Source organism: Populus nigra, chromosome 2 (assembly GCF_951802175.1).
Source record: "Populus nigra chromosome 2, ddPopNigr1.1, whole genome shotgun sequence".
In the NCBI taxonomy this organism is placed as follows: domain Eukaryota; kingdom Viridiplantae; phylum Streptophyta; class Magnoliopsida; order Malpighiales; family Salicaceae; genus Populus; species Populus nigra.
Genome location: NC_084853.1, coordinates 45,750,892 through 45,777,892, shown reverse-complemented (window position 1 = coordinate 45,777,892; position 27,001 = coordinate 45,750,892). Strand labels below are relative to the sequence as shown.

Below are 27,001 nucleotides of genomic sequence, written 5' to 3'. Positions count from 1 at the left end.
ATTAATTAATTATGAAATAAAGATTGTGAAGAGAGGTTGATTTATTAATTAATTAATCGATTGGCGCCAAACCTGCATGCCCACAGCGTCGTCTTGTTTTCTTCCATGGTGGCGTCTTTCCTTGTAGCCACCTTGTTGTGACCAAAAGATTAACATCATTTGTTTTTATATTTTAAATTTTGTATTTTATTTTATATTTTAAATTAATATATTTTTTATATTTTTCAAATTATTTTTATATGTTTTGAAATGTTTTGATATACTGATTTTAAAAATAATTTTTTAAAAATAAAAAATATTATTTTAAAACATTTCAGAATGTAAAACATTTTGAAAAATAACCCAAACTATATATCCAAATGGGTCTTAGATTCATGCTTACAGCGGATGTCAACCGCCGTCTAAATTTTATTTTATTATTATTTTTAGAAAATATTAAAATAATATCAAATCAATATTTTTTAAATAAAACACTCTTGAAAACAAAATTTATTTCGGTCTCAAATACTTTATAAATTCCTGATAAATCCGCTGTGCCCAGCGGGATTGGCGAATAAAAATAAGATTACAATCGAGTCCCTTAATTTCGAAGCCCACATGGGAAGTTAGATAGGTTCGAAGGCGAGAGAGCCAAGAATACGTGCCAGTGACCAAGTAATTCAAAAAAAGAAGAAAAGAAATCCGAAAATCCTCTGTAATGACACCCAAAAGAGGAAAATGGCCATCACCTCCCTGTCTATCTCTCTCTCTGTATGTCTCCAAAGTATTCTAAAAACAGCCCACGAATGGTAAACACGGCCTCCTGTCCCCCCCCACCCACCCACTTATTTCTTTCGTTCAAGCCACACAAACACCAGCATCCACAAAAAAGAAAATAGTGCTCGAGGATAATAATGCCAGCCCAAATCACCTCAAGGAACCACCCACCACCCTTGACGGTGGGTTACCACTTGCCACTATTCCCCAATTAGATGATGATTGATGATGATGATCTCAACCATCCATGATCATCGTGATCATCACAGCCACCATCACATGGCCAAAGTCAGAAAGTGGACCTTTCTTTTGTCCCTAGACTAAGGGTGTGCACAACCCACATCCTACGGCGTACGTTAGTCCTTCCTTCCCACCCCCACTCACACACCTAAGCGGTGGCCTCATCCGCACACCCCTCCCCACCCCCCCACACCCACCCTCCATACCTTATTCAATATGCCACCAAACCCCACTTTCCCCCTTCCACCACCACATCCACAACCACGCCCACTTTTCTTTTCCTCTCTTATCCTCCCTCCCTCCCTCTTCCACCCCCAATACCCCCCTTAACGCTCGCCGCCTTTCCTTTCTTTCTTGTCATTCCTTACCACCACCATCACACCGCGATTTTCTCTTAGCTCCTCCTTCCCCCAGATCTCTCCTTCGCTAACGTGCGCCAACTCCCTTCTCTCCCTGGTCTTCCGCCACCACCACAAAAACCACAAGAAAGCCCGCTTCTCCTCTTACTCTCGTACTCCCTCACAACTGTCCCACCGATTTCCCTTATCTTAACCTTCTCCAGCACCCATGTCCACACCACCCAACACCGGATCGCCCTCACCCCCACAAGATCTAACCCCCCTTCAAATCACCGCACTACAAGCTCTCCCTGCTCCGCCAACGCAACCATCCACCAATCCTCGGCGTCTACCACCACCATGTTGGACCCCAGATGAAACAGTGGCCTTAATCGACGCTTACCGTGACAAATGGTACACGCTCCGCCGCGGTAATCTCAAAGCAAATCACTGGCAAGAAGTAGCTGATGCTGTAGCTCGCCGCTGTCCAGCTGCATCACCACCAAAAACCGCTGTGCAGTGCCGCCACAAGATGGAAAAGCTCCGGAAACGGTACCGAACCGAGATCCAGAGGGCCCGATCTATGCCGGTCTCGAGATTTGCATCTTCTTGGGTCCATTTTAAGCGAATGGATGGGATGGAAAAGGGGCCTCAAGCTAAGGCTGATTATAATTCAGAGAGCGAAGGTGATGATAATGAGGATGATAATGAGGATGATGGTGATATTCATGGATCTTATTTAGAGAATTATAGGACTGCTGGTAATGTTATGAATACTCGAAGTATTCAAAAGCTTTATCGAAATGGGATTGGGAATCCAGGGACTGGTAGTGGTAATAATGGATTGAGTGGTGGAAATTCTAGTTTGGGTTCGGGTAATGCTGGTGGGTTTCGAATTAGAATACCAACTGGAGTTAGTATAGCGCAGCCAGGACCTAAATTTTATGCAAAACCAGAGCAGAAGTATGGTGGGGGTCCTAGTATGGGTGTTAATGCGAGCCCAAACCCGAACCTGAAGCCTAATTATGGTGGGATGGGGAGTAGTAGTAGGGTTATGAGGGGGGGTGAGGAAATGGGGAAGAAAAGAGAGAGGGAGCCGATGGAGGAGTTGGTTGCGGCGATTAAGGTATTGGGAGATGGGTTTGTTAGAATGGAGCAAATGAAAATGGAAATGGCTAGAGAGATGGAGACAATGAGGATGGAAATGGAGATGAAGAGGACGGAGATGATTCTTGAGTCGCAGCAGAGGATTGTGGAGGCTTTTGCTAAAGCATTATCGGAGAAGAAGAAAAGGCCAAAGAGAATGCCCTCACCTGAGTCATAGGTTGGGTGAGTGTGGTTGTCTTTTGTTTTTGTTGCTAGAGATTTGACCCTTCTTGGAAAGGGATTGAATGGTTCGGTCAGATTTGATACATCTTTGGATGAAAGTAAGTTAATTTCATGTTTAGATCAGTGTTATGCTGCTTGTTTTGTGATTATTTCATGAGAGTAAGTTAGGGAAGATGTCGAACTTTGTTAGTGTTTTCAATTTACTTTTGGATGAATGTAGCTTCAATTTTTTAGATTAGATGCTTGTGTACAACTACTTCTCAAGTGGTAACTTTAGTATTTTTGTGGAATATAAATGTAGTTGCTTCATAATTCTTCTAATTCCCTGTTTTGCTTGTGAACTGGATGGTAAAGATTCTTAGCTTGATGCTAGGTATGGTTTTCTGATTGATTGATGTTGTAATGTGCTAAGAACAATGATTTACCAGATAGGGAATAAAATATCTGGACATTGTGTCAGTGTTTTCTTCTTGATAATAAAGGGGAAACATAACATAGAACGTGATTAATTATGAGATGGCTACTTTTGTTTCTGTGATTAGTTTTTAGAGTTTTTGGGACAGTTTCCATTCTAAGCTCTCCGCTAGCAGAGATCTTTGTACAAGGCTTCATGTCCTGGAATTGCAGCACTGTGTTGAGGCCTTGGGTTCTTGCACTTCTAGTTGATGAATGGAACTTACAAAGATTTCCCTGGACTTGTTTACATGGTTAAAGAGTGTGGCAAAACAGGGGATTTGCTTTTTCTTTGACTTCGGTGTCTCAGTTTCTCAGATAATTATCTTTATCTTATCTGCTAATGGCATCATATCTTGAAACTTTCTTGCTGTGACATCTCACTCATAATTCCACCAACTGCATCAACTTTTCGTTTTTATTACTGTAATTGAATGACTTTCTGTCCTTTGATTCTAAGCAACTACTATCGTGGGTATGGACCAAATAGCCTATTTTCGATACCGACTTGAATTTGAATTTACCTAAATGAATGAGTTTGTTTTGCATGTTCTGGTTCGGGTAATACTCAAAGTAAGTGAAAAGGTTGAGCTCGGATAGGGTATGGTTATTGCTCTGCTCGACTCGAAACACTACCCGAACCTGACCTGAGGCATAGACATGGCCTTAAAAGTTTAAAAAAAGTTACATTTGTACCCGCCAATGTATTTAAAGAAAAAAATAGGGTTTCTCTCTCACTTACCCAATGAATACATGAAATCCAAATCCAATCGGGTTGGGTTTGGTTCATACTAGATCGAGTTCAGGTCAGGGTGGTTAGATTCAGATATGAATATTGCAATACCTTACTCACGGGTATTTATTACCATCCCTGATATCTGCTACCTTCTTTACTAAATGGATGCATCCTATATCTTAACCATCCCAACAAGTATTAACCTCTCAAGAAACCAGGGGCTAATCTTGTCTCTACAAAATGAATCTATCATATTCATCCCGACATTTTCACATTCAGGGGGAAAGGGGGCTTCTTTTTTCCTTAAGTTGAATGACAGAGAATAATTTTTATGTGACAACTTACAACGTAGAATTTTTTTTGAAAAACTGATTAAACAAAAAAAATAAAAAAAAATTAATAGAAAAAACTACACTAAGAAAAAAACTAAATAAAAAAAAAAGGTCCGGTCTAGTCTCGTTTGAAGGCTTCTAAAACCAATTAAACCAAACTAAATTTAACTGACTCAACCAAAAAATAAAAAATGTGTCAGCTTAACAAGAGTATAAATAGAAAATTGTCTTTCAAAGACTTAAAGTCTAAAATTCACAGTTATAGTTGCACACCCCCTCCCCTCTCTTTCAATCTCCTCCATGGCTCCACCCACAACCCACCCTTAAGATTTGCATCCTTTTGTTAAGACATGAAGTTTATATTGTTTCTAACGTGCAAAAGAGAATGTTTAGATAGGTTTTGCTTACAACAAACTTTTGTGATTATATATATATATATATATATATATATATATATATATATATATATATATATATATGTTGTTGAGTATCTATAATTATCTTATCCATTTTATAAATTTATTTTGATTTTACTCTTTATTCAATAAAAATCAATAGGATTTAGTCATAAAAGCCAAAAAACCCCATCAAAAAACTGCCAGCTTTTGTCATTTTTTCTCTTTTAAAAAAATTTGAACAAAATCGAAATTGTTTAGTTTTGGTTAGTTTGAGCTAATTTTCAGTTAGGTCCGGTTCTCTATATATATATTTGGTTGGTTTTTGGGAGTGCATTCGTACCAACTCTTAATTTAGCCATTTTAATTGAGCTATGTATAAAAAGTTTCAAAGCAAAAGGAGAAGCTGAGAGTTTTTTTTTTTTAAGAAAATAACATAGTACAAAAAATATTTAAGAAAATAACACAATTTAAAGAATTACAGATAATATCTACAATTCATAAGTCGCAAATGTCATTAGTGACTCTTTTAAATTGCAAAAAAGTCAGCAAATTTACAATAAAGAAAGATAAAAGAGGAGAGAGAAAGAAAAAAATAAAAAAATATCAGGGGCACACCAAAAACATAATTGATATCGTCAGAAGGATCTCAATAAGAAAAATTTTAAAAATACTAAGAAAGGTTGCCAACAGTTAACGTAGTGAATCACACGAGTTGTTTAGAGATGTCCGGGTTCACTTGATTTTGGGTGGTTCATGTGACCCACTACGGTCATTGTTGTTGACCTTTCTTAGTGTCATTGAATTCATTTCGTTAAGATCTTTTTGATGGTATGATGATGTCGTCATTAGAGTTTTGATGTGCTTATGAAGTTTTTTTCTCTCTCTCATCTCTCATAATTTGTGAAGATAGATGAGAGAGGGAAAAGTAAGGAAAAAAAAAGAGAGAGATCTTACAGCACGCTGAAGCTTTGATGATGACATTATCAATAATTTAATATCATTAAAAAGATCTTGATAAAATAAATCCAATAACAATAAGAAAAGTCATTACCATTAATTAGAATGAGCCACACGAGCTACCTAAAAGTAAGTGAGTTTGATCACTTTTGAACGGTTCGTATGACTCACTTTGTTCACTGTTGATGACTTTTCTTGGTGTTGTTGAATTTATCTCGTTAAAATCTTTCTGATGGTATTAAAAGTATTCTAAATGAAGTTTTGAGATGTTTTCAAAATCTTTTTTTTTCTTTTATTTTTTGACGGTATTAATAGTGTATTAATAGTGTGCTAGTACTAATAACACTTACAACTATTTGAACTTTATTATTTTTTTAAATATTTTTTACATTATGTTATTTTTTTAATTTATTTACTATATTAGAGTAAAAAAAAAACCACTCGGAAGCCGATGCATTCATGTCTCTATCTGCACAAAAAGCGTCAAGAGATCACGTGAGAAATGGGATTTAGAGCCCCCATATACAGCTCTGCTACTTAATTTCTGAGGTTGGACCTTAGTTTTTGAAAATGCTTTTCCGTGTTCTCCTCTCTCACCAACACTGTAATTAACACAAAACCTTCCCAACCCCTTCTTCTGTCAAACGATGGCTTCTACCTGCACCAAATTCCCGTTAGCTCGTCTCCTCTGCTCCCTTCCCCTCTGTTCCCAAATTACTGTCATTGATCTGGACTCCCATTTCCCAAATTTTTCCTTCCCCTCTGTTCCCTTCTCTCGTCTCAAACAGAGGCAATAATGGACCAAATGGGCAGCACGAGAAGGAGCAGAGTGGGAGCTTTCAGATGCCACTGCACTACCCAAGATACACCCGAGCCGACTATGAGACCATGCAAGAATGGAAACTTGATTGCCTGGTCAGGGCGTATGGGTTGCCCATCACTGGGATGTTGAAGAGAAAAGGAAGTATGCCATGGGAGCTTTTCTTTGGTCCCGTTATATATCCTTAAAAGATGCAATGTTATCCTTTCTAGTAGCATTATTGGTTTGAGCTAATTAACCAAAATTTCATTAATTTTGATGCCAATCTGTCCAAGTTAAAAAGACAAGGGCAAGATTACTACATGCCACAAACACAAGGGGCAAATAGTTGAATAGTTGATTGTTCCTACAATAAAGTAAGATAGCATCGATTATAAATATATAGATATATGTATTTTTAGGTACTTTTATAATTAAATTTTATACAAAAAATTATTTTAACTAAATAGATCAAATTTTAAAATAAACCTGGCAAAAAAACACTTTTTATTACATTGTTTTTTAAAACCTACAAAAACTATTTAGGTGGTAGTCAATAGTACGAGTTTGGAATCAAAAGATTTGCTTCTTCTATGGTTTCAGGTTCGAATTTTTTAATTACTTATATGATGGCTACTGAAAACTTACAGGATCATTAATTTTAAAATTCATGAAATTAATCAAATTACACAATGCACAAACAACTACATTAAACTAAAAAAAATCATATCTGATCCATCCAGCAGGCAAATGTCAGAGAGATTTTGTTATGATTAGTTGAACAGCAGGCAGGCGACATGCCGTTGGTTATCGTAACTATGGGGAAAAAAGAAAAGAAAAGAAAGGATCATCCATGGGATTTGAACCCGACGTGAATAGAACATGCAACCTTCTGAGCCGGAGACAGACGCGCTACCATTGCGCCATGGAACCTTGTTTAAGCTGAAGTCCTTGTAGATACAATTTACTAGAATGTTTTTCTACAGTCAATAAGAACATGAACTTGGCTTGGTTGCCATCGAAGCCATGCTTAACGTATAAACTTTGAGCCCTCTTGTGTCAGAATCGTGAGTTGAGAATTATCAAGAGGATATGCCCAAGTTTGAATTGGAAGATGACACTCTATCCAGGAAGGAAGGGTGTGTGCAGCTATAAAACAGCATCTCAAAATGAAACCACATGAAGCTGTCTTGAAGATGCAGAATAAGCAGCAAACACCTCAGTCATTTAAACAAGCTAAAGTTAACCACCAACAGCTGAGCCAAGTAAAGATTAAAGCATTCTCCATCTCTCTCTGGCTTAAGTTTCAAAATGGGGATGACAGACAATTGTTTTGCAGCACTGTTGAACATAGATTTTCAATGATTTATTACCCTTAATTTCTCTTGTTCTCTTCTTTTTCCTAATCTACAAAATGTACAGGGTGTAAATTTATATAACACATAGATTCATTACAGATAGGAGCTAACAAAAGTTTGGGTTCAAATCACCCCGTTGGTCCATATGAGCTGACAATAAACATCAAAAAACTAAGACCCACTTGATCTGGTGTCTCAGTTTGTGTAAAGCTTTTGGTTTCCGGCACTTCTCTTGATTCTTCGGACATGTAACGGAACAGGATTTTCCAAGACAGCAACATTAATATTACCCCACACCTCTGGTTTGGTTGGAAGCTGTGCAATTCTCTCTACAATTTCCATATCTTCAGGAAGAACGAAACCAAACACCGTATATGCCTTACTCCACTCATTGTGATTGGCTAGGCTGATGAAGAATTCTGGGCCAGACTCAACCCATGCCACCGAACCTCTTCTAACTGTAGGCCAAGCCTCTGTTGGAATATCCTCAAAAATTGTTCCATAGGCTCCAAGAGTTCCTTGAATTAGTGCAAACGGGGGGCCATATGGAGCCTGCACAGCTCAAGTGAGAGTTTTTAATCAAAAATTTCAATATCCGGAAAAACAGATTGTCTTGCATTTGATGTTATAAGCTGTTTTGTTGGGTTATTGTGTGAGAAGAGCACTCAAAGAAATTTGTGTCAAGATCAGTCCTTTTCCGAGCATCTTTTCTGAAGGCGGTAGTACCAATCAAGGGAAATCCCAAATCAAACATATAACTTTATCAATTGGCAGGCACTTCAAGGAGCCTGCTTAAAAATTGGTAACTAGGTCATCTTACCTGTTCAATATGATTTCCTTCTGAATCCCACGACTTTCCCCGGCTTTCAGCACGGTAAAAGTGGCAACCCACACAATGGTGCGAAACCAACAAATCAAGAATGTATGAAATAGAATGTGGAGCACAACCAGGTAACAGCTGCACATAGCATCACAATAAAGCTGGACTGAAGCTAATACTTGGTTAAAAATTCAACAAAAAGAAAATGCCATTCAGTAGACTTGATGGTTTCCTGTGTTCTAGACTTGTACAGAGATGACAGCAAAAACCAAAAGAAAACATGGAGAATTTATGAAATAAATAATAGATGATATTTATTCTCTTCATCGTGTCTCTCCCACTTCCAGGCATTTAGATGGAGGCTATTGAGACACGAGTTTGAGATAAGCATGCCTAGTTTAATTATGTGAGGTCAGATATCCAGTATTTCTCAGACTGATAATATATTACCATGCGTTCTAATTGAACATCAACAGCAATAGATAGCATGCACCAAACAGACGGCCAATCAGCTGCCTCTAATCCTGTGGGTCTACACGTTGTTAATGCTTTGGAGGACGGTTATCAGCTGGAGTTTATGAGATGACGAGACGACAGGATAACTGGTGTACAATTTCCTAGGTTGGTACACTGTCATGGTTCCGACTTGTTATGATAAACTGTAAAGGTTTCAGTTTGGTTTATAAACCATTGAAATAAATCTTGCTAGGGATTGATCACCTAATTTAGTAAAAAATACAAAAGCATTTTTTTTATGTCTGAACCATTCAAAAGATCATGCAGGTTGGAATCATAAGCATATGTTATGAAGTATGAAGAATATTGTCTGGGAACTCATTCCTAGGAGTAACATATAAGCAAAAGTCAGGTATCCAAGAACGCAATGAATACTTACTTTTAGATGAAGTGTCCCATATTCCGTTTCCAATCCAATGATGCCCTAATGAGGAAAGGGGAAAATGAAAGATGAACAAATCAGCAACTGAGAACTCGAGGAAAACAGCAAACCAGAAAGTAGATATCTCAATTCTCACTGCTATGGAAACTAGAAACATGGCCTCACAAATGTGTCAGAAGTTCAATCGTGTGTTAGTGATGAGAATATGTGGGTCCTCCATGTAACCAACTGATACTTATAATGGTAGATTATTATCTAAGGAAAAATCAAATAAGGCCCAGAGACTTCTCAGGAAACAAACATGCAACATAATGCAACTCTCTTACAACTATTAAAATAAATCAAAAGGAGAATTGAATGTTAAAATACTTTTTGAAAATCATGTAGCAGTTTCCATTGAAGTCCACCTACTATCATATCTGAGAATCTTAACCATCATTGTTTTCCACTTTTTTTTTACACCATGTCTACTTAGCAGTAGCCAAAAGCTGTTGCCTTTGGCAAACTGTGAAAATGCACACACATGAAATTATGTGCTGCTGTGCTCGATGAGAAACCAGGAGAACACTGAAACATCCATAAGACCTTCACTGGGTAATGTACCTCTCCTCTCCCAAAAACAATTCCAGAAGTCCACATAACATGGTCCCCTGAGTCTAGCCGATCAGGCTCCAAGGTGTCCTTCTGTTTCTTCAGCCAACACTAAAATAAAAAAAAAGGAAAACATGCCTCAGAATCATACAAGCACATGACTATAAATACATGATACCAACAATATGAGTTATAGCCCATTGTCATTGATAGTTTTAGACCACTAACTTTCTGCAAGGCTGCAAATGTCTGTTCATTTAAAATAGCTGAAGACTGACAGGCACACTCACAACTTCCCATGAAATTCTTGCAAGACAAAATGCCTAGAGCAATAGGCGATGTCTGCTAGCGTTTACACTTCATTTCGGAGTTTTGATTAATCAAAATACCACAACGTTCTAATTGCAAAATGAAAGACAAATCGACAACAAATTATCTAAAAATATCATAACCTGAAACTCAAAATGAATAGCAAGAGACCATACCTCGCCAAATTTATCACCACAAGCCTGTTTATCTCCACAAAACACCCAAGAATCACACAAACAAGGCCCCCTGTCACCGCTACACATTCCTTTACAAGCCAAGCAACAAGCTTTAGAAGAATTGACTTTAAATTCAGAACCCCATTTGACAGCATCACCCCATAGCTCCAAATGCTCAATCCCTCTACAACAATCCCCATCTGCATCTTCGCTCTTCAAACCATCACTAACTTTTGAAACCACAAACTCTGTATTACTATTCGGTGGTCTAAACAATGCAGAGAAACAAAGGTAGACCATGCAACAGGAGATTGTACCCATAACGAAAAGAGCCAGAAGTCCATAACGACCGAGTTCTGGAACGGTTTGCTTGCGACCCATTTGGATTTCAAACAGAATCAGATGGGTATTTGGTTAAATCTTGATTTTTGTTTAGGTTCTTGATTGATTTGTCAAGAATAATACTGTTGCTACTGCAGAACTATTCTCCAGGAAGCAAACTGACTCTGCTACTTCAGTGGAACCATTCAGCTGCAGACCTAGTCTTTAGGAAGTTAATTCTGTTTCTTTCTTGTCTTTAGGAGCATATCAGTTTGTTGGACACGGAATAGTAATCCCTATTTCTTAGTTTCAGTTGCATACTTTCAGAGGTTGTACTGTCTATTTAATGGACAGAAGTCATTTGAATAAAGTCAGGAGATTTTCTGAATAATCCTAATCTGTTATTTCTTCCACATGATTGAGAGTGAAAGCGGAGGGCTCTGTTTTTAACTTTTTTTGGTTGTCATGAAATTGTCAGAAGGATTTACTGGACGAGTGCTTGCCTTCTTGGCCACAAAATCACCGTGTACGATTCATAAGGCAAGAAAATCTCTTAAATACTTTCCAGTTTGCAGTTCGTTACCGGTACAAATTTTTTTTATAAAAATTAATTTCAAATCTCAGGTTCATGAAATATCTTAATATAATCTAGAATATATTAAAATTTAATTAATTAATTACTTGAAATTGAAAAAAAAACTGAAAAATAATAGAAAATGTATTTTTTGGTAAAATAAATATAATAAGACTTAAAAGAATTAGTTTGTTAAGAAATCCCAAATCCAAGTAACTTTAATTTTTATTTATTTTTGAATTTTCATTTGTTCATTCTTACTTTTAAATGATACTGATTATTTTAAAAAAAATTAATAGTATTTTGTTTTTCATTGTAGAGTGTGTTTGGCAGTGTGGTAGCGGTTGCTTTTCAAATAGCTTTTCGTGTCGAAATACATGCCAATGATATTTTTTTATTTTTTAAAAATTATTTTTAATATCAGCACATTAAAACGATCCAAAAAGTACAAACCGCACTCAATTTTAGCAAAAAAAAAATTCAAAATTTAACAAAACACAGGTTGAAACGCATAACCAAACAAACCCTACGAGGGGAAGCACTTTTCAATAGAAATTGGCTATTTTTTTATAATCCCTGAATTATTTTTACTCTTTGACCCCTTAATTTCTTTATCTTTTAATTTGATTCTTCAAAATTGGATGCCCAAAGGAATGCTTGAATGGCAAGCACTCAAAATAAATAAATGTTGATACTTGATTTTACTATAGCATTTAATTTTATTATAAAATTTAATATACTTGATTTTACTATAGCATTTAATTTTATTATAAAATTTAATAAAAAAAATAAAATTATAAAACTCATTGAAACTCGCGACTCAGATTACATAACAATTAAGGTCAATCCAATTTGATATTATCTTAATATTAAAAAAATTATCATCTTAAAGATTTAAAAAAATATATCATGTTTTTACTAATTATTTAAATTATTTTTGATTCATTTTAAATTAGTTCCCACATTATTTAATTCAAATCAAAACTTGGGACAGAGATAAGAAGACAGATTAATAAATTTTAACATGAAACTTAATAAGACTGCCCCAAAAAAAAAAAAAACCCTTCGTACCATTAACATTTTTCTTGAATCAGAGTGCTTGTACTAGCGGGTTACTATATGGTTGGTGGGTTAGTTCTTGCTTTTAGAAACTACCTTGTCTGGTCCCATACTATCATGTAATGAAAGCTTTTCACCCTATATCAAAGCTTTGCCGTATTTCATTGCCATGTCATCCATTTGATTTTACTTATTATCATCCACAAGCAAAGAATCGTTATTGTCGCGAAGCATTATCATAAGCTGAGGCTTGGAAAACGAGACGACGGAGGTTGGATGGTTGGCCTCCTATAAAGTATGGGGAGTAATATCAAGCCCTTTTTTTGTACTTTTTTCTGGCGTGAAACTGAGGAAACCTAAATTCGAGCAAAAGCCAATATTCTGTCAGCTGACATTGCCCACTTTCAATCCAAATTAACATGTTCAGCGCTCAGGCACTGTTTGAGCCACCAAACATGTTTCGAAGCATTGTTTCCCCCTTTTGAGACCAATACAAGCATAGCAATCACCTGAGGAAAACTATCATTACAAGGACAGAAATTTTTTTTAAAAAAAAACAGTTTGAAAGGTTGCTGCAATCTTTCATTCTCTATGACACATACCTCAGGTTTTATCCCCCACAAGAAAAAACACAGGCATAAAACATGAATCGTTCAATTTACAGTGGAACCCAAAAACCTCAGCCTGCTTGCGAAAACGTTTACATTTGATTCATCAAGAAGATGAAAACATGGTTCCTGTTGGAAATTAATGGCAGAAGGAAAAGGTCTAGCTCAATATTGCTTCAAATAAAAACAGTATAACCCAGACAGGACTCCAATTACAAAAGGCAAACCCCGCCTGTTTGTTCTGCAAAACAAGCAAAACAACCTCCTATGCAAGCTTGTTTATTAGTTGAAAAGAAAAATACCATGCTCCTCAAAGGGGCCACATATAGTCTCTCCTCGCTAGAGGAATCTAATTTCCTTTTGGAATTTCTTGTATCCGGATGAGAGATCTTGCACTGTGCATACATAATACTTATTGCATTGTGCATACATAACACTTATCTCCGAGCCCTGGTATTAGAATATCAGAAGACCTCAAAATGGCAAGACAGACATCCATAATAGAGTTGAGTAAATCTCGTTTTTTCATGCTGATTGGAGTTCTTATAGTTCAGTAATTGGGCATCTGCCTTGTAATATAGTAAAATGCATGTATTCTCAAGGGTGATGAACACTTAAATCTGTCCAGGAAACCTTTACTAATAATCAAAATGAATTCCACTATAACCTGCCAGAACAGCTACCCCTCCCTGCTTTACTAGCAAGGAATTATCCAACATAGTAATCAGAACATTGACTAAAATCACAGGAAATTCCAACCAAACATTGTAGAACCTTACTGGTTTTTGTAAAAAGAAGATCCAGTGATCCACTAGCAACCATAACCATCCCACGGAAAGCACCAAACACTTGTGAATCAAATTTCCTGCCTTCACCACCAAATCAAGCAACTGGTGCCACAACATCATTAACATTCAATAAGCCAGAAGAGCCCAACAGCAGGTGATTTTTTATCAAGCAAATGACATGATGAAAATAAAATAGCAACTGTCCGATAGTTAAAGCAGCTCTATGATTTTACTGCTGGTGACAGAAAAAGCTTGGCAAACCACTTGTTTGTCAAACATGGTCCACGTAACATATTCCAGCCCTGACAAATCAAAATAAAATGCAAGAACACAAAACCCAGTTTTTTTCTTGAAAGATGTTAGCCCATCACACTGAATACGCAACAAGTCAAACATAGATGTCAAAGAGTTAAAAAGTCCATTTGCTCTGAGATAATACGCTCAGTTTTCCATTGCATCTTAACAGAACTTCCAAAGGAACAACATATCATATAGGGGCTGCAGTGACATGACCATGATCACAAACCATGAAAATTTGGCAATGACTGCGGGCCATCAGCAAGATTGCTAGACCATTTGTTACCATACGAATTCCACAAATAGCTTGAGGCACCACAGTTTTTTTTAAAAATTGCAACATGATTATGCTAGCTTAACGTGTTGCATTAGTTTCCTATGAACTTTATTTAATTGCTGCTTAACCCCATTAAGAGTTGCATAAGGCTGTGGCATGGTCCAAACACAACTAAAAGCCTTCCAAGTCTTATTCAAAGCTTATCCAATGAATTTAGCATAGAAAAATGTCCAAATTCCTTATCATGTCCAGACAAGGCCTCAATCTCTTAGGCTGTCCACTAAAATAGAAGATGCAGCAAATACTCCCAATATCCACGAGGTGGGGAACTTAAAGAGAGAATAAAATATCAAATTCATACATATATCATAGCCAAGAATTCTTGTTTCCATTCCTAAATAGGTGAAGTTTCCTTACAGCATGAACTTGAGACTTGATAAATGTCCAGTCTGCATATCTAAAATGGACATGAACAAAAAGCAGACTTTTCATTCTGTAGAACTCTAAGCTCAACCTTTTCAACCACTTATAGAGGCCTATTGCACTTGTCAACATCATCCAAAACTGTAAGCACTATAAGCACAAGCTTCAATAGTCCACATCCTATAGCAGCCTCTTTGTCATCTCAAATCTGTTCCATAAAGAAATAACTAGTGACCATAGGCTCCTTTTCCGACCAATTACGCCTCTTAGCAATCAATAACATGTCAACATCTCCATAAACCATTATCTCCAGGAAAAACACTAAGACAAGATGGTTATATAGTTCCTTGAGCACTTTATGAAATAAAATGACATAAAAGAAGCAGTTCTACTCACATTAATAATATGATCCTGAGCTACCAGTACCCATGTAGTTGCTGCTGCCCATGCCACGACTTGAGTACAGTGACGAGTACGAGCTACCACCAACCTGCCATTGAAATGCAGAATAAATAATGCGAGTTACATAAAAGACAATTGTCAGAATTATCCCTGTTGAGAAAGGGTAAAAAGCATACATCACCGCCGCGAGACATGTAATCACCACTGTAGCTTGATTGGTACATTCCACCATCACTGCCTCCATAAGAACCTAAGAATAATTTGTATTAGAGTATGACCATTAAATATACTACAAGTTCAATGGTAACATGTCATTCATATCAATTTATCAGCAACTAAAAACACACCTCCATAACCCATACCCTGACGGCTACTATACATCCCATGTGAATCCTGACTGGAAATAGAATTTCTGCTGCCTCCATATCCTACAGCAGATCTCCCAAGTCTACCAATCACAATATAAAGGAAGAGTTACCATAACAATCCAGGTTTATTAAATGCAACAATAAAAAATGAAATTAAAAAGGAATTATAACAAACCTATCACTATATGCATCCCCATATTGAGAAGCTCTGGAACCAAGTTCATAATCCAAACGAGGCCTCGAATGGCGAGCATCGGCATCGGCATCAGCATAACGGGGAGGAATATCATCCTTGAATTGTATAAAACATAAACAACACTTTAGTTATTACTTAGACCTAATGATAAATGGGGTAGAGGATCAAAATACTGCATCATCACAATGCATTAAGCCAGCATTAAAACTTACAATTGCTGAATATGGACGTTTTGATCCAGCAACAGAATCATAATCACGGGAACGCCCTTCATGGTAACTTGGAGGAGGCCTCTCATACCTTTGATTATAGCCTTCATCAGCATAAGCTCTCCTTGCAGATGTGCGAGATGTACTTCTGGGAAGATCAGAATAGCTGGTACCACGAGAAGAGTAGTCCTCTCTATAGGATGGCCGTCTTTCTGGAACAGACCTGGGACCATAATCTACAGCAGGTCTGCTCCTTGGAGAAGGAAGCTCCTCATGCCGAACATATTCCCTTTTGAAGCTACCCTTTGGGTAAGATGGAGCTTTCAGAAGAGCAAAACAAAAGGTATTACTTAAGCATTCACATAACTGGTAAGAGAAACCAATTAGTACAATAGTGAAATTCAAGCTTACGAGGTGGTCTCCTGTCATAGGACCTAGAATGAGGAGCCAGAGGCCTGCTTCTTGCTGGCATGGACATCACAGGAGGACGTCTCTCTCTCAATCCTGGAGACCTCTTTAGACTGACTGGGGGAGCACGAGTTGCAATTCCTCTGACTGCAGGAGTAGAGTAGCTATGCTGCAGAGGACGAACCCATGGACCCCTGACAACTCTACTAGCTCCATGCCCAGATCGGAAATCATCACGACTTGCATGTTTTCCTTTTCCCCTTTGGAGGGGTCTTGATAAGCGGGCCCTCACTTTAACCTGAATTGTGAAATTACCACCATTATAAAATGTAATATGCAACCACGCCAAAACATACAAAAGCATTGATGCAGTAGGTTTAGAATATAATTTGCTCCAAATAAATGACAAACCTTGTTGTCTCCCTCACCCAACTCTACATTGTTGATGCTTTTAGCACATGCCACTGCAGCATCATGAGTGTCAAAGGTAACAAAACCAAAATCCTTTCTCCTGGCAGATGGCATATTCCGTGCAAGCTCAATCTTTTCTATGTTCCCGTATTTCTTCAAAAGCACCCGAAAACGATCCTCGTCCCATGATGCAGGCAGGCCATCAATAAACAGAGTCTTCACCTGAACTTAGACAATACTGTTAGTTGAACCATTCTAAAGTTTAAACGATACAAAATATGTATACTATCATGTAAGCACCTAAGCACTCTTATGCCCCCATTTTCTCTCGCTGCCACAGTAGCTGTGGCAGCCAAAAAGGCATCAAATAAAAACATACTCAGATAAGATTGCAATATAAAATTAAAATGAAGTGCACAAAAGATCACCCCATCATGACCTCCCAGCATTGTCCGTGCTACAATCAACATGATCTTAACCAAGGATAGACTAGAATTGTACAGATAAATCACACTGTACTGTATCAAACAAAAACCCAAGTAGAAATCAAGAGCACTCTGATCCACCACACAAGACACCACAGGTAGCGTAAAGTATAAATTTGCCTTCAATGTACATCAATCATTACTCACTTACAACAAAAGCTACGGACATATACAGTAATCAGACACAAGATAGACAGCACCAAATATTGCAGCGTACAGAGTACTAGATACAGTTGATCCAGTCTTAGATGAAATATAAATTTTAAGCATATCAGTTAAATAAATATTTACCTGTGCCATGATTTCATCACTAGGACCGATGAAGGAATCTGCAAAAGATACCTTTGCAGGCCTATCCACTCCAAATAAAACATCTCTCTTCTGAAGACGCTTAAAAGCATTCATAGCATCTGACCGAGAAGAAAATTCCAGAAACGCAAACCCCCGATTCATTCCCAAGTTGTTACTATCTTCTACCAGGGTCAAATCCTCAACATTCTCAACTCCATAGTGTTTCAATTTCTCTTTCAACTGGGGCCACAGTCAACAACCAAAAGTGTGAGGAACATGACAACTCTCAATAATTACTGATGAAGAAAACTGGATGCTTGACAGTGACACTATATACTTACAGCTTCCTTTGTCCATGTCTTGCAAATGTTACCCAGAAAAAGGGTGTCACTGTCTTGACTTGGAGTAACACCACATTGTTTCCCATTGATCTGGAATTCAGTCATTAAATAACATATTTAACGTATAGTGAACTTACTAGATATTCCAAAATTCAACATGATCAAAAAATTACCACTGGGTTTTTGAGCTCTGTCACAGCTCGTTTTGCTTGCTCGACAGTTGCAAAACGCAAGAATGCAAACCCTTTGTTTTTCTTAGTCTGGGGGTTCATCATTAGCCTGGCTTCGGTAACCTCACCAACACGGCTGAATACTTTCCGAAGATCATCCTCAGTAGCATCCTTGTCTAAACCACCAACAAATATTTCAAACTCCTTTCGCTTGCGTCTCTCCTTAAACAACTCATGGTGCTCATCCTCTTCTTCCACATCAGCCATCTCAGCACGTTCAACTTCCTCACCAGCATGCTCATCATCCTCTTCACCCTCAAGTTCTTCAGGAACCTCTTCCAATTCCTCCTCAACTAAATTACCCTCTTCCTCTTCACCAGCATTCTCCTCATGTTCTTCCTCCACTTCATCTTCCACCTCCTGAACATCCTCTTGTTCAATTTCCTTATCATCATAATCCACCCTGCCATATTCTTCATGTTCATATTCCGGTTCATTATCATCAAAATCTAACCTCTCATCTTTTTCATACTCGTCTACAGACTCCTTGACCTCGTCCTCTTCTGCCATGAAAAAAAGAGTAGGTGATCCAGACCAGCCGCGAAACAGTCAAACCCTCAATTATCCTCAAAAAAAAAAAAAACTATAACCCACTTTATTAAAGAAATCTTTCCTATAACCCTGAATCCTTCCATGGTTAGATAGATACTCTGTCAATGAATTACACCCTGTGGTACTTGGTTACTTCCTTTTGTAACCAAACTAATTTTTACTTGAAACTTGAGAAACACGACTCGATATAAATCACACGAATTCTAATGAAAGCAGCACAATACCAAAACATCAAGCAAATTTATTTTTTTACGGTGCACAGTTTGTCTACTTGCTGGTTTTGATGGTAATAGAACTACGCAACACAAATCGATATACAATCAAATCAATCATACTATTACTGGAAACCCACGATCTAAAACAGCTATTATCAAACAAAGATACCAATAAATCCTCAATTTAAGATTTAAACTTTCTCAAATTTCCACAAAGGAACACAGAATTAGAACCTCAAATCAGATTAGATTCTGAACGACACAAAATTTCACAAATTTCAGCGAAAAGAACACACAGAGCCGCACACAACAAACTATAAATCCCAAAAGATCCAAACCAGACACGAAAATTAGAAACAAAAACACTTACTTTTCAAAGAAGCTGATCCATTCGCGACCAAATCAGCTTCAATTTCATCTTCTCCATCTTTCTTCTCTTCAGTAAATAATTTATCTTCAACAACCATGCTCTCCTCCTCCTCTATAACCACAGGTTTCTCGTCAACCACCGTCTGTTTCTCCTCCAAATTCAACGCCTCCTCCGCCGTTTCTGGCTGTTGCTGATTCTGCACCTTCCTCACCGTTCTTTTCTTCGCAGCTGCTGCCGCTCCTCTCTTCAACGTTCGTGGAGGCATCGTTTACAGTAGATTAATTTAAACTCAGACTCCCGGGGGGGAAAAACCCTGATTGATCTCTAAATAGCCAAAATCTCTCAAATTTGAAGATAAAAAACCCTAAATCGAAATTCAACTGGAGGAAATTGGGAGATTAGACAGCCCTGGGTCTTAATATATACGTGACAGTAAAGAGTTTAGGCGCAGGTGCTCGACTTCTCGTGCGGGTTTTTTATGTGTGGTACGTGGAGAGATGTAATTGGTATGAGCTAGGGCGCTTTTTAAAAAAGGGAAAACTAATTTTTAGTCCCTGAGGATTTAGAAACATTACGCGTTGATTCCTATGATCTAACATTTCACATTATCAATTCTGATGTTTCCCAAGAGTTCCAATTTTAACCCTAAACCTTGAATGCCCTTTTTTTTCATCTGTCTTTTACTTATTCGTTTTTTTATCTTATCATTTCTTTAAAAAATATCTTTATATATAAGGTTTGAGTTTCTATGAAATTATAGTTGGGTTGTTGTATTTGTTATTGTTTGTAATACATTTAATGTATTTATGGACAATTAATGTTCCAAATAAAATATTCCAATTCAGTAAAAGTAACTTATATAATATAAATGATATAATTTAATGGTTATGTTTGGTGTAGGTTAAGCAGCAAAATAAATATGGTTAAAGAATATAAAATTTTATTTGTATTTAATGAACTCTTTTATCAGTAGGGATGATAATTTAATTAAAACTTAATGAATATCAACTTGATATTATAGGTAATGAATAGAAAATAAATATCATCAAACTTGACTTGAAATCCACCCGAGCCTGACCAAAAATATTTATTTATATTTTATAAATATATTTGTAAAATATTTAGGTTTTTTAATATGATATTATATATACATATTTCAATATTAATATAACACTCGTATATATGTGTATAATATGTATTTTTTTATTATTCAATATGTATATAATACATTCTTTAAATATATTTTAACTAATTTATTTGTTACTGAGTCATAAATAATTATTAAATAATAAATACTAATATGCGCTCTTGAAACTTAATAAATAATTTGTAAATATTTAAATATTTTACATGATTTATAATAAATATCAAGATATCAGACACGCTTATAGCCATTGCCACCCACGCCTTGTTAGGATAGAAACTAGTAGTTTAGAATACATATTTCAGTCACGTCAAATTGTCATCACAGTAATTAGGGATCGAGTTGGTAACTTTTGAAAGCATCAAAGTTATATTGCAAACTTTTAATCAACAGAGACTCGAGCATAATATTTTTTGAACTTAGAGGATGAAAATAAATATAGTTTAGCGGTCGAAGAAAAGTTGTTTGAGGGTGTTTGGGAGTGTGGTTGCGGTTGCTTTTTAAAGTGTTTTTTATTTAGAAAAGTGTGCCAATAATATTTTTTTTATTTTTTTAAAAATTTTTTTGAGATCAGCACATCAAAATAATTTAAAAATATCAAAAACATATTACTTTAAAATAAAAAAAAAATTAATCTTTTTTAGAAACGCTTTTGAAAAGCACTCCCAACCGCCTCTAAGACAGGTGATTTATCAACTCTGACTGATGACGTGTGCTGAATGACTCCCTTGCTTGCTCGCTGCCGGGTTCTCGAGGAAGCTACAGTTCGAGAATACGGTAAAATTATTTTTTAATTAAAACAATTTTAAAATAATATATATTTTATTTTTTAAAATTTATTTTTGATATTAATATATTAAAATAATTTAAAAATATTAAAAATATATATTTTAAAACTAAAAAATAATTTAAAAAAAACATGATTGAATTAATCAAGGATTTAACGTAACAAGGCACCAATAATAACAATCTTTTAAATTAAAAGATCATGCACTATATCATTGGAATTGAGCCGTGTCGAGGGATCACGTTGAGCTCTCAAATGCTCTCGTATGATGGTTATAAACATGAAAGATGTATTTTTAAGGTTGTTTAAGAAAAAATAATAATTTCAATTAATGTCTAAGCTAATCCAAAAATATTTTAAAAATACAAAAAATCAACAGTAAATGATTATAAATAAACCGAGTATCATTTTTGAAGTTTTAAATGCGGACAACTGCATGGTTGGGTATTTATGAAACTTTATTATTTTAAAAAATTTGTAATTCAAGACTCAAGTGAATTCAACAAATATGCAAATATAACAGCGAGAATATTGTTTGTTTTATAAAAAGTAATTTTTAAAAAATTATTTTTTAAATTTTTTTATTATTAGAAAAATTGATGAATATAAAATATTTTTCAATCAAAGTAAAAGTTAACTTGGTTTTCAGAAAAATATTTTCATTTTATTTCAGGAGGAAAATACTTTCTAGAAGTTGTGTAAAATTCAAAAAAATCTTATTATTTGTTGATTATATCAAATTTGATCATTAATCTTTTAATTGTTGTATGTTTTATTTTAAATAAATTTTTTATTATTTCATCCTCTAGAATTTGATGTAATCTGATTTTTATATCAATTTTAGTTTTATTTTTTATTGTTATTTATTTTTCTCTTATTATTTTTTAATTAAAAATTTTTGTCTATCATTTTTTATCTATATTCTTTTTATTTCTATTTATTTTTATTTGAAATAATTTATGAAATTTTATATATTTTTTAATTTAATCATCTTTTAATTTTCTTTATCTGTTGAATTTTTTATTTATTATTTTCATTGTTATTTATTTTATTTAAAATAATTTATATAATTAATTTTTTTTAATTTTATACTTCAACTTTTTTATCTATGAAATTTCATCTTCGTTAATTTAATAAACTTAAAAAAAATTCATAGGTTATTTTTCAATTTATTTTCCATGACATGGTCAAAACTAAAAAGTATTTTCTAATTTATTTTTTATGACATTATAAAATATTAAAAAATAATTTACTTTTAAAGAATTATTTACTTGAAAAATTATTTTTCAATCTAATAAATAAAAAAAATAGACATATCCAAATTGAAGTGTAAATTGACCGTTAATTTTTGTTCGGGTTATCTCTAATGAATAGCAAAATAACCCTAAACTAAACATTATTATCCCAAGAATCCAAACATCCAAAGTGTCCTGTCCAACTGAAAGGCACAGTTACAGTACTACGAGCTGCAGCTGCTTCAGCACTAGTCGCCTTAAACTTCTTCCAATCACGAAGGACTGCAGTTAAATCCTTAATCTTGGCATTTATACTCCGACAGCAATTAGCATGGACAGTGATTACTGCCTTAATATCCTTGCTATCTTCGCAAAACCCACTAAAGTAGACAGTGTCCAGGAACCTTGCTTGAAGGCCCAGTTGCCCAAACATTCCCTCGTCCATCAGGTCAAAGAACACGTCTTGCTCTTTTTTGCCTGTAGAATTGTCTTTCCTGCCATACCAGGCATCAAACAATGAGACTGTCTTGTTGTTTGATCTAATATAGTAGAAGCCTGTGTTGATGGGATTCTTTTCAGATTCTGGGTCGCCATTAAACCGGTCAGTACTAATTTCGAGGTCCACGCTTTCGTTATAAATGCTTAGCCTTGAAAGAGGGTTCCTGAGCCACATTACATCAGTATCCTGTCACAAAAATCTGGATCAGTCATTAGCAAAACTAAATTTCAACAATGTTTCCGAATGTTACAGAAGTTAAGTTTAGTTGATAAAATCACTTGATTCGTCGCAAATTACAGTGATAAAGATTTTAAAACCATTTTCATAAACAATTAAGAGTTTAAATTTAGTGTCAACTGGCAAATTAAGTATGGAATTGTCATCAATCTCTTAATTTAAACGTGGATGCCACTTAAAACTGGAGATGTGAGTTTAGTTCCTAGATAATGCAACTGGGTTTGCTCAACTTTAACATACTGGGCCAAGGCTCGACCTTTCGGTCATTCTGTTCTAATTCTTACTTGGCTGACAATCACTTGGATGCCAAAAACCCAGCTAAAGCTGCTTTTGTTTTGTCCCTGTCTAATGATCGCTATCTTGCGCAAAAATTTGTGGCAGAAGTCTCTCCAAATAAGTGGGAGAAACAGAGGCAGCACATTTTTCAACTTTGAAGACCTGTGCACGAGAAAATGAGGTCTGTTAATTCCCAGTTTGAAATCAGGGGAAGTCTTAGAGGGACATTTTAAATCATTACATGCTGTCGTGGCATTGAACTTCTTTTTCTAGTCCAAGCCGAGATGGGTCCCAGCAAGAAACTTTGCAGCACACTGAAGAACATTTCAAGAATTAATATGAGAGGGGACTTTCCACAATCTACAAAACAATTCTCCTATGAAATGATGATGATTTATTTTTATATAAAAAAATAAGTTATAACCTAAAATTTCTGGAAAAGAAAGATATGAGCTCAATGTAACTAAAAGCTAATTGACAGATTTAGGAGTGTCTACGAGTAAGTTAGTAATTATTTTTTAAAATATTTTTTGTTTGAAAAAATATTAAAATAATATATTTTTTATTTTTTAAAATTTATTTTTAATATCAGCATATCAAAACGATTCAAAACCACTAAAAAAATAATTTGAAACAAAAAAATTTTAAATTTTAATAAAAAACAAGTTGAAATTCATTCTCAAACGTTTTTGTAATGTCTTTTTTAGAGTATGCTATAAGTTATTTTTCAAAGTATTTTTTATTTAAAAATATATTGAAATAATTTTTTTATTTTTGTTTGCATAAGCTATTCAAATCAAATCTATATAAAAACACAAAAGAAAATTAATTTAAAACTATACACACACCATTCTATGCAATGCTATTGTTTCGAAGGCGTTCTGATGTAGGCTGGCTGGTGCTAGGGGAGTTCGACCTATGCAACTACCTCATAGACCTATGAAATTCACACGTATTGGTTGATCTACCAGGGACGGTCACCATAAGGTTAGCTGGCTTAAGTAATTCTTGAAGACAATTGTTTTACTGTCATGAAGGCTACAGTTTCTTTCAAATTAGATAAACAATTCTCTGACTTTGCTCCCTTTTTCCCCTTTCTAGAAAATAGAAGATTTTCAACTCCCTGAAAATGTGAAGAATTTCCGTGTTTCTTGTTTTTTTTCCTCCATGAAGAAGGTCTCTTAACAGGCAAGAACCTTCAGTCCATATGCACAACAACCCAGATCCCATTAAAAGCTTCAGGGTGACATCCGTGCATGACAGACAGAGACAGTCAACGGATCTGAATTTTCATGTGAACCCAGTTAAAAAAAAGTAAGGAAATTTCATGTGAACCAGGCAACTTCCGAGTCCCAGCTCCCCAAGCCTTGATTTCCAAACTTCAGGGACATTGACCGTGCTAGCACGGTGGCACAACCCTGAAATCGTGAACCTATCCCTCGTGCCTACGCCCTACCTCAGCCCCAAAATACTCACATGCCTCCAAACGTTAACAGTGTTAGAATGATAGAAATTAAGCTTCATTGACTGAGAGTTTTACTGGTTAATTTATATTATTGAAGACGCAGTTATTAAGAGAGTTGGCCAAATTAATAATCAAGGGGGATGCCCCCACTCCTTGGCCATTATCAAAGGTTGAATATTATCACAGCAAGATACTTTATAAAAGTAAAATTCTTTTGGAGTCACTAGTTTTTAATTATATTAAAGTTAATGTTTAGAATTGAGGTTGAACTGATTTTTATTAAATTTTAAACATATACTTAGTATTATAAAGTTCAAATTGATTCTTATAAATTGGGAAATATGACCGGTGTTCCTAAACGAGTTAATTAAGCATAAATATTCTTTAATTTAATTTATTTAATTACTTAATTGGCAGACATTAAAATGCTAGCCGAGATACAGTGAAACCAAAACACAGAAATTAATGGAGATTTTAACAAGAAACGTACCGTGAAAATGAAGTTGTAGCCACGCTTGAGAACATCTAATAGAAAACGAGTTCTTCTCCACATCATGTTGATAAAATCTTGTGACATATAAATTTTTTCTCCTCCAAAATCAACACCTTCTGTTTCCAGCTTGTAACAGTTTAGCCCCTTGAAAAAACACATCTCATAAGCAATTTGATCGACAGCAACTACGAGTAGATGATCAAGAAGTGGCCTAGTGTCCTCTCCTAGCCAAAAACTATCAAGAAAAAGATCAAGCATTGTTGTTTCGGCGTCAACACTCTGTTCTACATAAGCCTGGTTAACAACGGTAATAATCACTGTTTTGTTTGGTGTTGAGGCTTTCACTAAAGCCAATTCAAGCTCATCTGTTGGAAACTTCAACGTTTTCATGTCCTGCGTGACAAAAAAAAGAGTGATTTCTACACCAAAGGACAATAATAAAACAATATTGGACTATGTACATCACGCACACGCACACACAAAGACGAATACTTACAGTTTGTGAGTGAGATGGGCAATGGTTAGATCTTTGAAATGAGAATAACAAAGGGTTTGATAGAGAGGCAGACCAGATACAAAGGCAAAGAACACAAGCAAAGAGAATGGAGATGAGTACAGTATTTCCAAGAGCGTTCTTTGAGGAATCCATGTTCATGCTGGGCTTGTTTTGTGAAAGATAATGAAAGGGATGGTGTAATTTATCATATACAAGGAGAAGAAGAATAGGCTAAGGTGCGCGTGTGTGGAAAGGCTGGCTAGGTATGCAGGTTAGAATGGTCATGCAACATGTGCATGAACCGTATATTAGGTTTATTTGGGTTGTCATCACGGTTTCATATGGTGGGCACATCAAAACTAGATATGGACTCCCAAATCGAATTTTACTAGAAGAAAAGAAAAACACAAAACCCCAGTTCTAATAATCCTGTCAATTTCTCTTGGATAATTAAAGTAGTAATTTGATATAAACTTTTTTCTGTTAAATTATTTACTTGTTTGATGAAGTCTAAAAAAAATTTAGGTAGCTAGTCTAGGAATGGGGTTTCTAGTTAGACAATCAGTTAATTAATCGGTCATAATAATTTCATTTATTCTCTTTAATTAATATGTTTTTTAACATATAATTGGTGCTAGGCTAAGGCAGCTTACAAATAGTGATTGCATAAGATTCTCTTTGATGGAGGTGAGACTCTTTAATTTTTAAATAAGTATCTTTTTAAATAGAGAAAATACAAGAATATTCTAAAGAGATTCTCTGAAAATATATATGCAGTAAAGAATGGAGGTTGTAAACTTTTGATTTGAAGGTTTCATGATATATTTATAACTCATGAATCTTGTCTTTTTGTAAAAAGATAAGAGGGTTTGGAGTGTAATTTTATTATGATAGCATTTAATGATGTATAAATATCTCTTACATCTATATTAATGTTTAATAGAAATATGGTGGGTCTCTAGAGAAATTTTATACATCTAAAAGGTGTATGGAAATTACAGTCCAACACGTCAGATGTAGCTGAGCCCATAGAGACTAAGTTCTTTTCTTAGAT

The 27,001-nt window shown here is 35.4% G+C and overlaps 4 protein-coding genes across 7 annotated transcripts; 1 reads left to right on the top strand and 3 right to left on the bottom strand.

The window, feature by feature from the left end:
- The first annotated feature begins 642 nt into the window (after positions 1 to 642).
- On the top strand, positions 643 to 2,975 carry LOC133682561 (trihelix transcription factor ASIL2-like). Its single transcript, XM_062105950.1, has one exon. It carries the CDS (start codon positions 1,564 to 1,566, stop codon positions 2,656 to 2,658), a length of 1,095 nt encoding a protein of 364 aa, XP_061961934.1. The 5' UTR covers positions 643 to 1,563; the 3' UTR covers positions 2,659 to 2,975.
- A 4,707-nt stretch (positions 2,976 to 7,682) lies between these two features.
- LOC133681858 (uncharacterized) lies at positions 7,683 to 11,236 on the bottom strand. Its single transcript, XM_062105029.1, has 5 exons — positions 10,491 to 11,236; positions 10,018 to 10,116; positions 9,412 to 9,456; positions 8,517 to 8,654; positions 7,683 to 8,248 (listed from the first exon to the last, which is right to left on the bottom strand). The coding sequence occupies exons 1-5, from the start codon at positions 10,869 to 10,871 to the stop codon at positions 7,892 to 7,894; spliced, it is 1,020 nt and encodes a 339-aa protein (XP_061961013.1). The 5' UTR covers positions 10,872 to 11,236; the 3' UTR covers positions 7,683 to 7,891.
- Positions 11,237 to 12,585: 1,349 nt separating this feature from the next.
- LOC133682402 (uncharacterized) lies at positions 12,586 to 19,792 on the bottom strand. 4 transcript variants are annotated; one of them, XM_062105740.1, is made up of 12 exons: positions 19,316 to 19,792; positions 18,122 to 18,681; positions 17,949 to 18,038; positions 17,608 to 17,847; positions 16,832 to 17,053; positions 16,424 to 16,718; positions 16,016 to 16,332; positions 15,783 to 15,898; positions 15,587 to 15,687; positions 15,416 to 15,489; positions 15,234 to 15,327; positions 12,586 to 12,953 (listed from the first exon to the last, which is right to left on the bottom strand). In XM_062105740.1, exons 1-11 carry the CDS (start codon positions 19,578 to 19,580, stop codon positions 15,235 to 15,237), a joined length of 2,373 nt encoding a protein of 790 aa, XP_061961724.1. In that variant the 5' UTR covers positions 19,581 to 19,792; the 3' UTR covers positions 12,586 to 12,953; position 15,234. The 4 variants fall into 4 exon arrangements, with proteins under 4 accessions (XP_061961724.1, XP_061961723.1, XP_061961721.1 ...); XM_062105739.1 differs by lacking the exon at positions 12,586 to 12,953 and adding an exon at positions 14,717 to 15,158; XM_062105737.1 differs by lacking the exon at positions 12,586 to 12,953 and adding an exon at positions 14,717 to 15,045 and having other exon boundaries at positions 19,316 to 19,791.
- A 2,768-nt stretch (positions 19,793 to 22,560) lies between these two features.
- LOC133681473 (uncharacterized protein At1g28695-like) lies at positions 22,561 to 26,113 on the bottom strand. Its single transcript, XM_062104524.1, has 3 exons — positions 25,948 to 26,113; positions 25,449 to 25,844; positions 22,561 to 23,166 (listed from the first exon to the last, which is right to left on the bottom strand). Exons 1-3 carry the CDS (start codon positions 26,104 to 26,106, stop codon positions 22,636 to 22,638), a joined length of 1,086 nt encoding a protein of 361 aa, XP_061960508.1. The 5' UTR covers positions 26,107 to 26,113; the 3' UTR covers positions 22,561 to 22,635.
- Positions 26,114 to 27,001: the final 888 nt, after the last annotated feature.

Coding starts and splice junctions, on each gene's coding strand:
- LOC133682561 (XM_062105950.1), top strand. CDS start 1,564: ATGTCCACACCACCCAACACCGGATCGCCCTCACCCCCACAAGATCTA.
- LOC133681858 (XM_062105029.1), bottom strand. CDS start 10,871: ATGGGTCGCAAGCAAACCGTTCCAGAACTCGGTCGTTATGGACTTCTG. Junction 9,457..10,017: donor TTGTTTTTGGGAGAGGAGAG/GTACATTACCCA, acceptor TTTCCTCATTAG/GGCATCATTGGATTGGAAAC. Junction 8,655..9,411: donor ATGGGACACTTCATCTAAAA/GTAAGTATTCAT, acceptor TGCTATGTGCAG/CTGTTACCTGGTTGTGCTCC.
- LOC133682402 (XM_062105740.1), bottom strand. CDS start 19,580: ATGCCTCCACGAACGTTGAAGAGAGGAGCGGCAGCAGCTGCGAAGAAA. Junction 15,490..15,586: donor TCAGGGTATGGGTTATGGAG/GTGTGTTTTTAG, acceptor AATTATTCTTAG/GTTCTTATGGAGGCAGTGAT. Junction 15,328..15,415: donor ACATGTCTCGCGGCGGTGAT/GTATGCTTTTTA, acceptor TTTCAATGGCAG/GTTGGTGGTAGCTCGTACTC.
- LOC133681473 (XM_062104524.1), bottom strand. CDS start 26,106: ATGAACATGGATTCCTCAAAGAACGCTCTTGGAAATACTGTACTCATC. Junction 25,845..25,947: donor GCCCATCTCACTCACAAACT/GTAAGTATTCGT, acceptor TTTGTCACGCAG/GACATGAAAACGTTGAAGTT. Junction 23,167..25,448: donor GCTACAACTTCATTTTCACG/GTACGTTTCTTG, acceptor TTTTTGTGACAG/GATACTGATGTAATGTGGCT.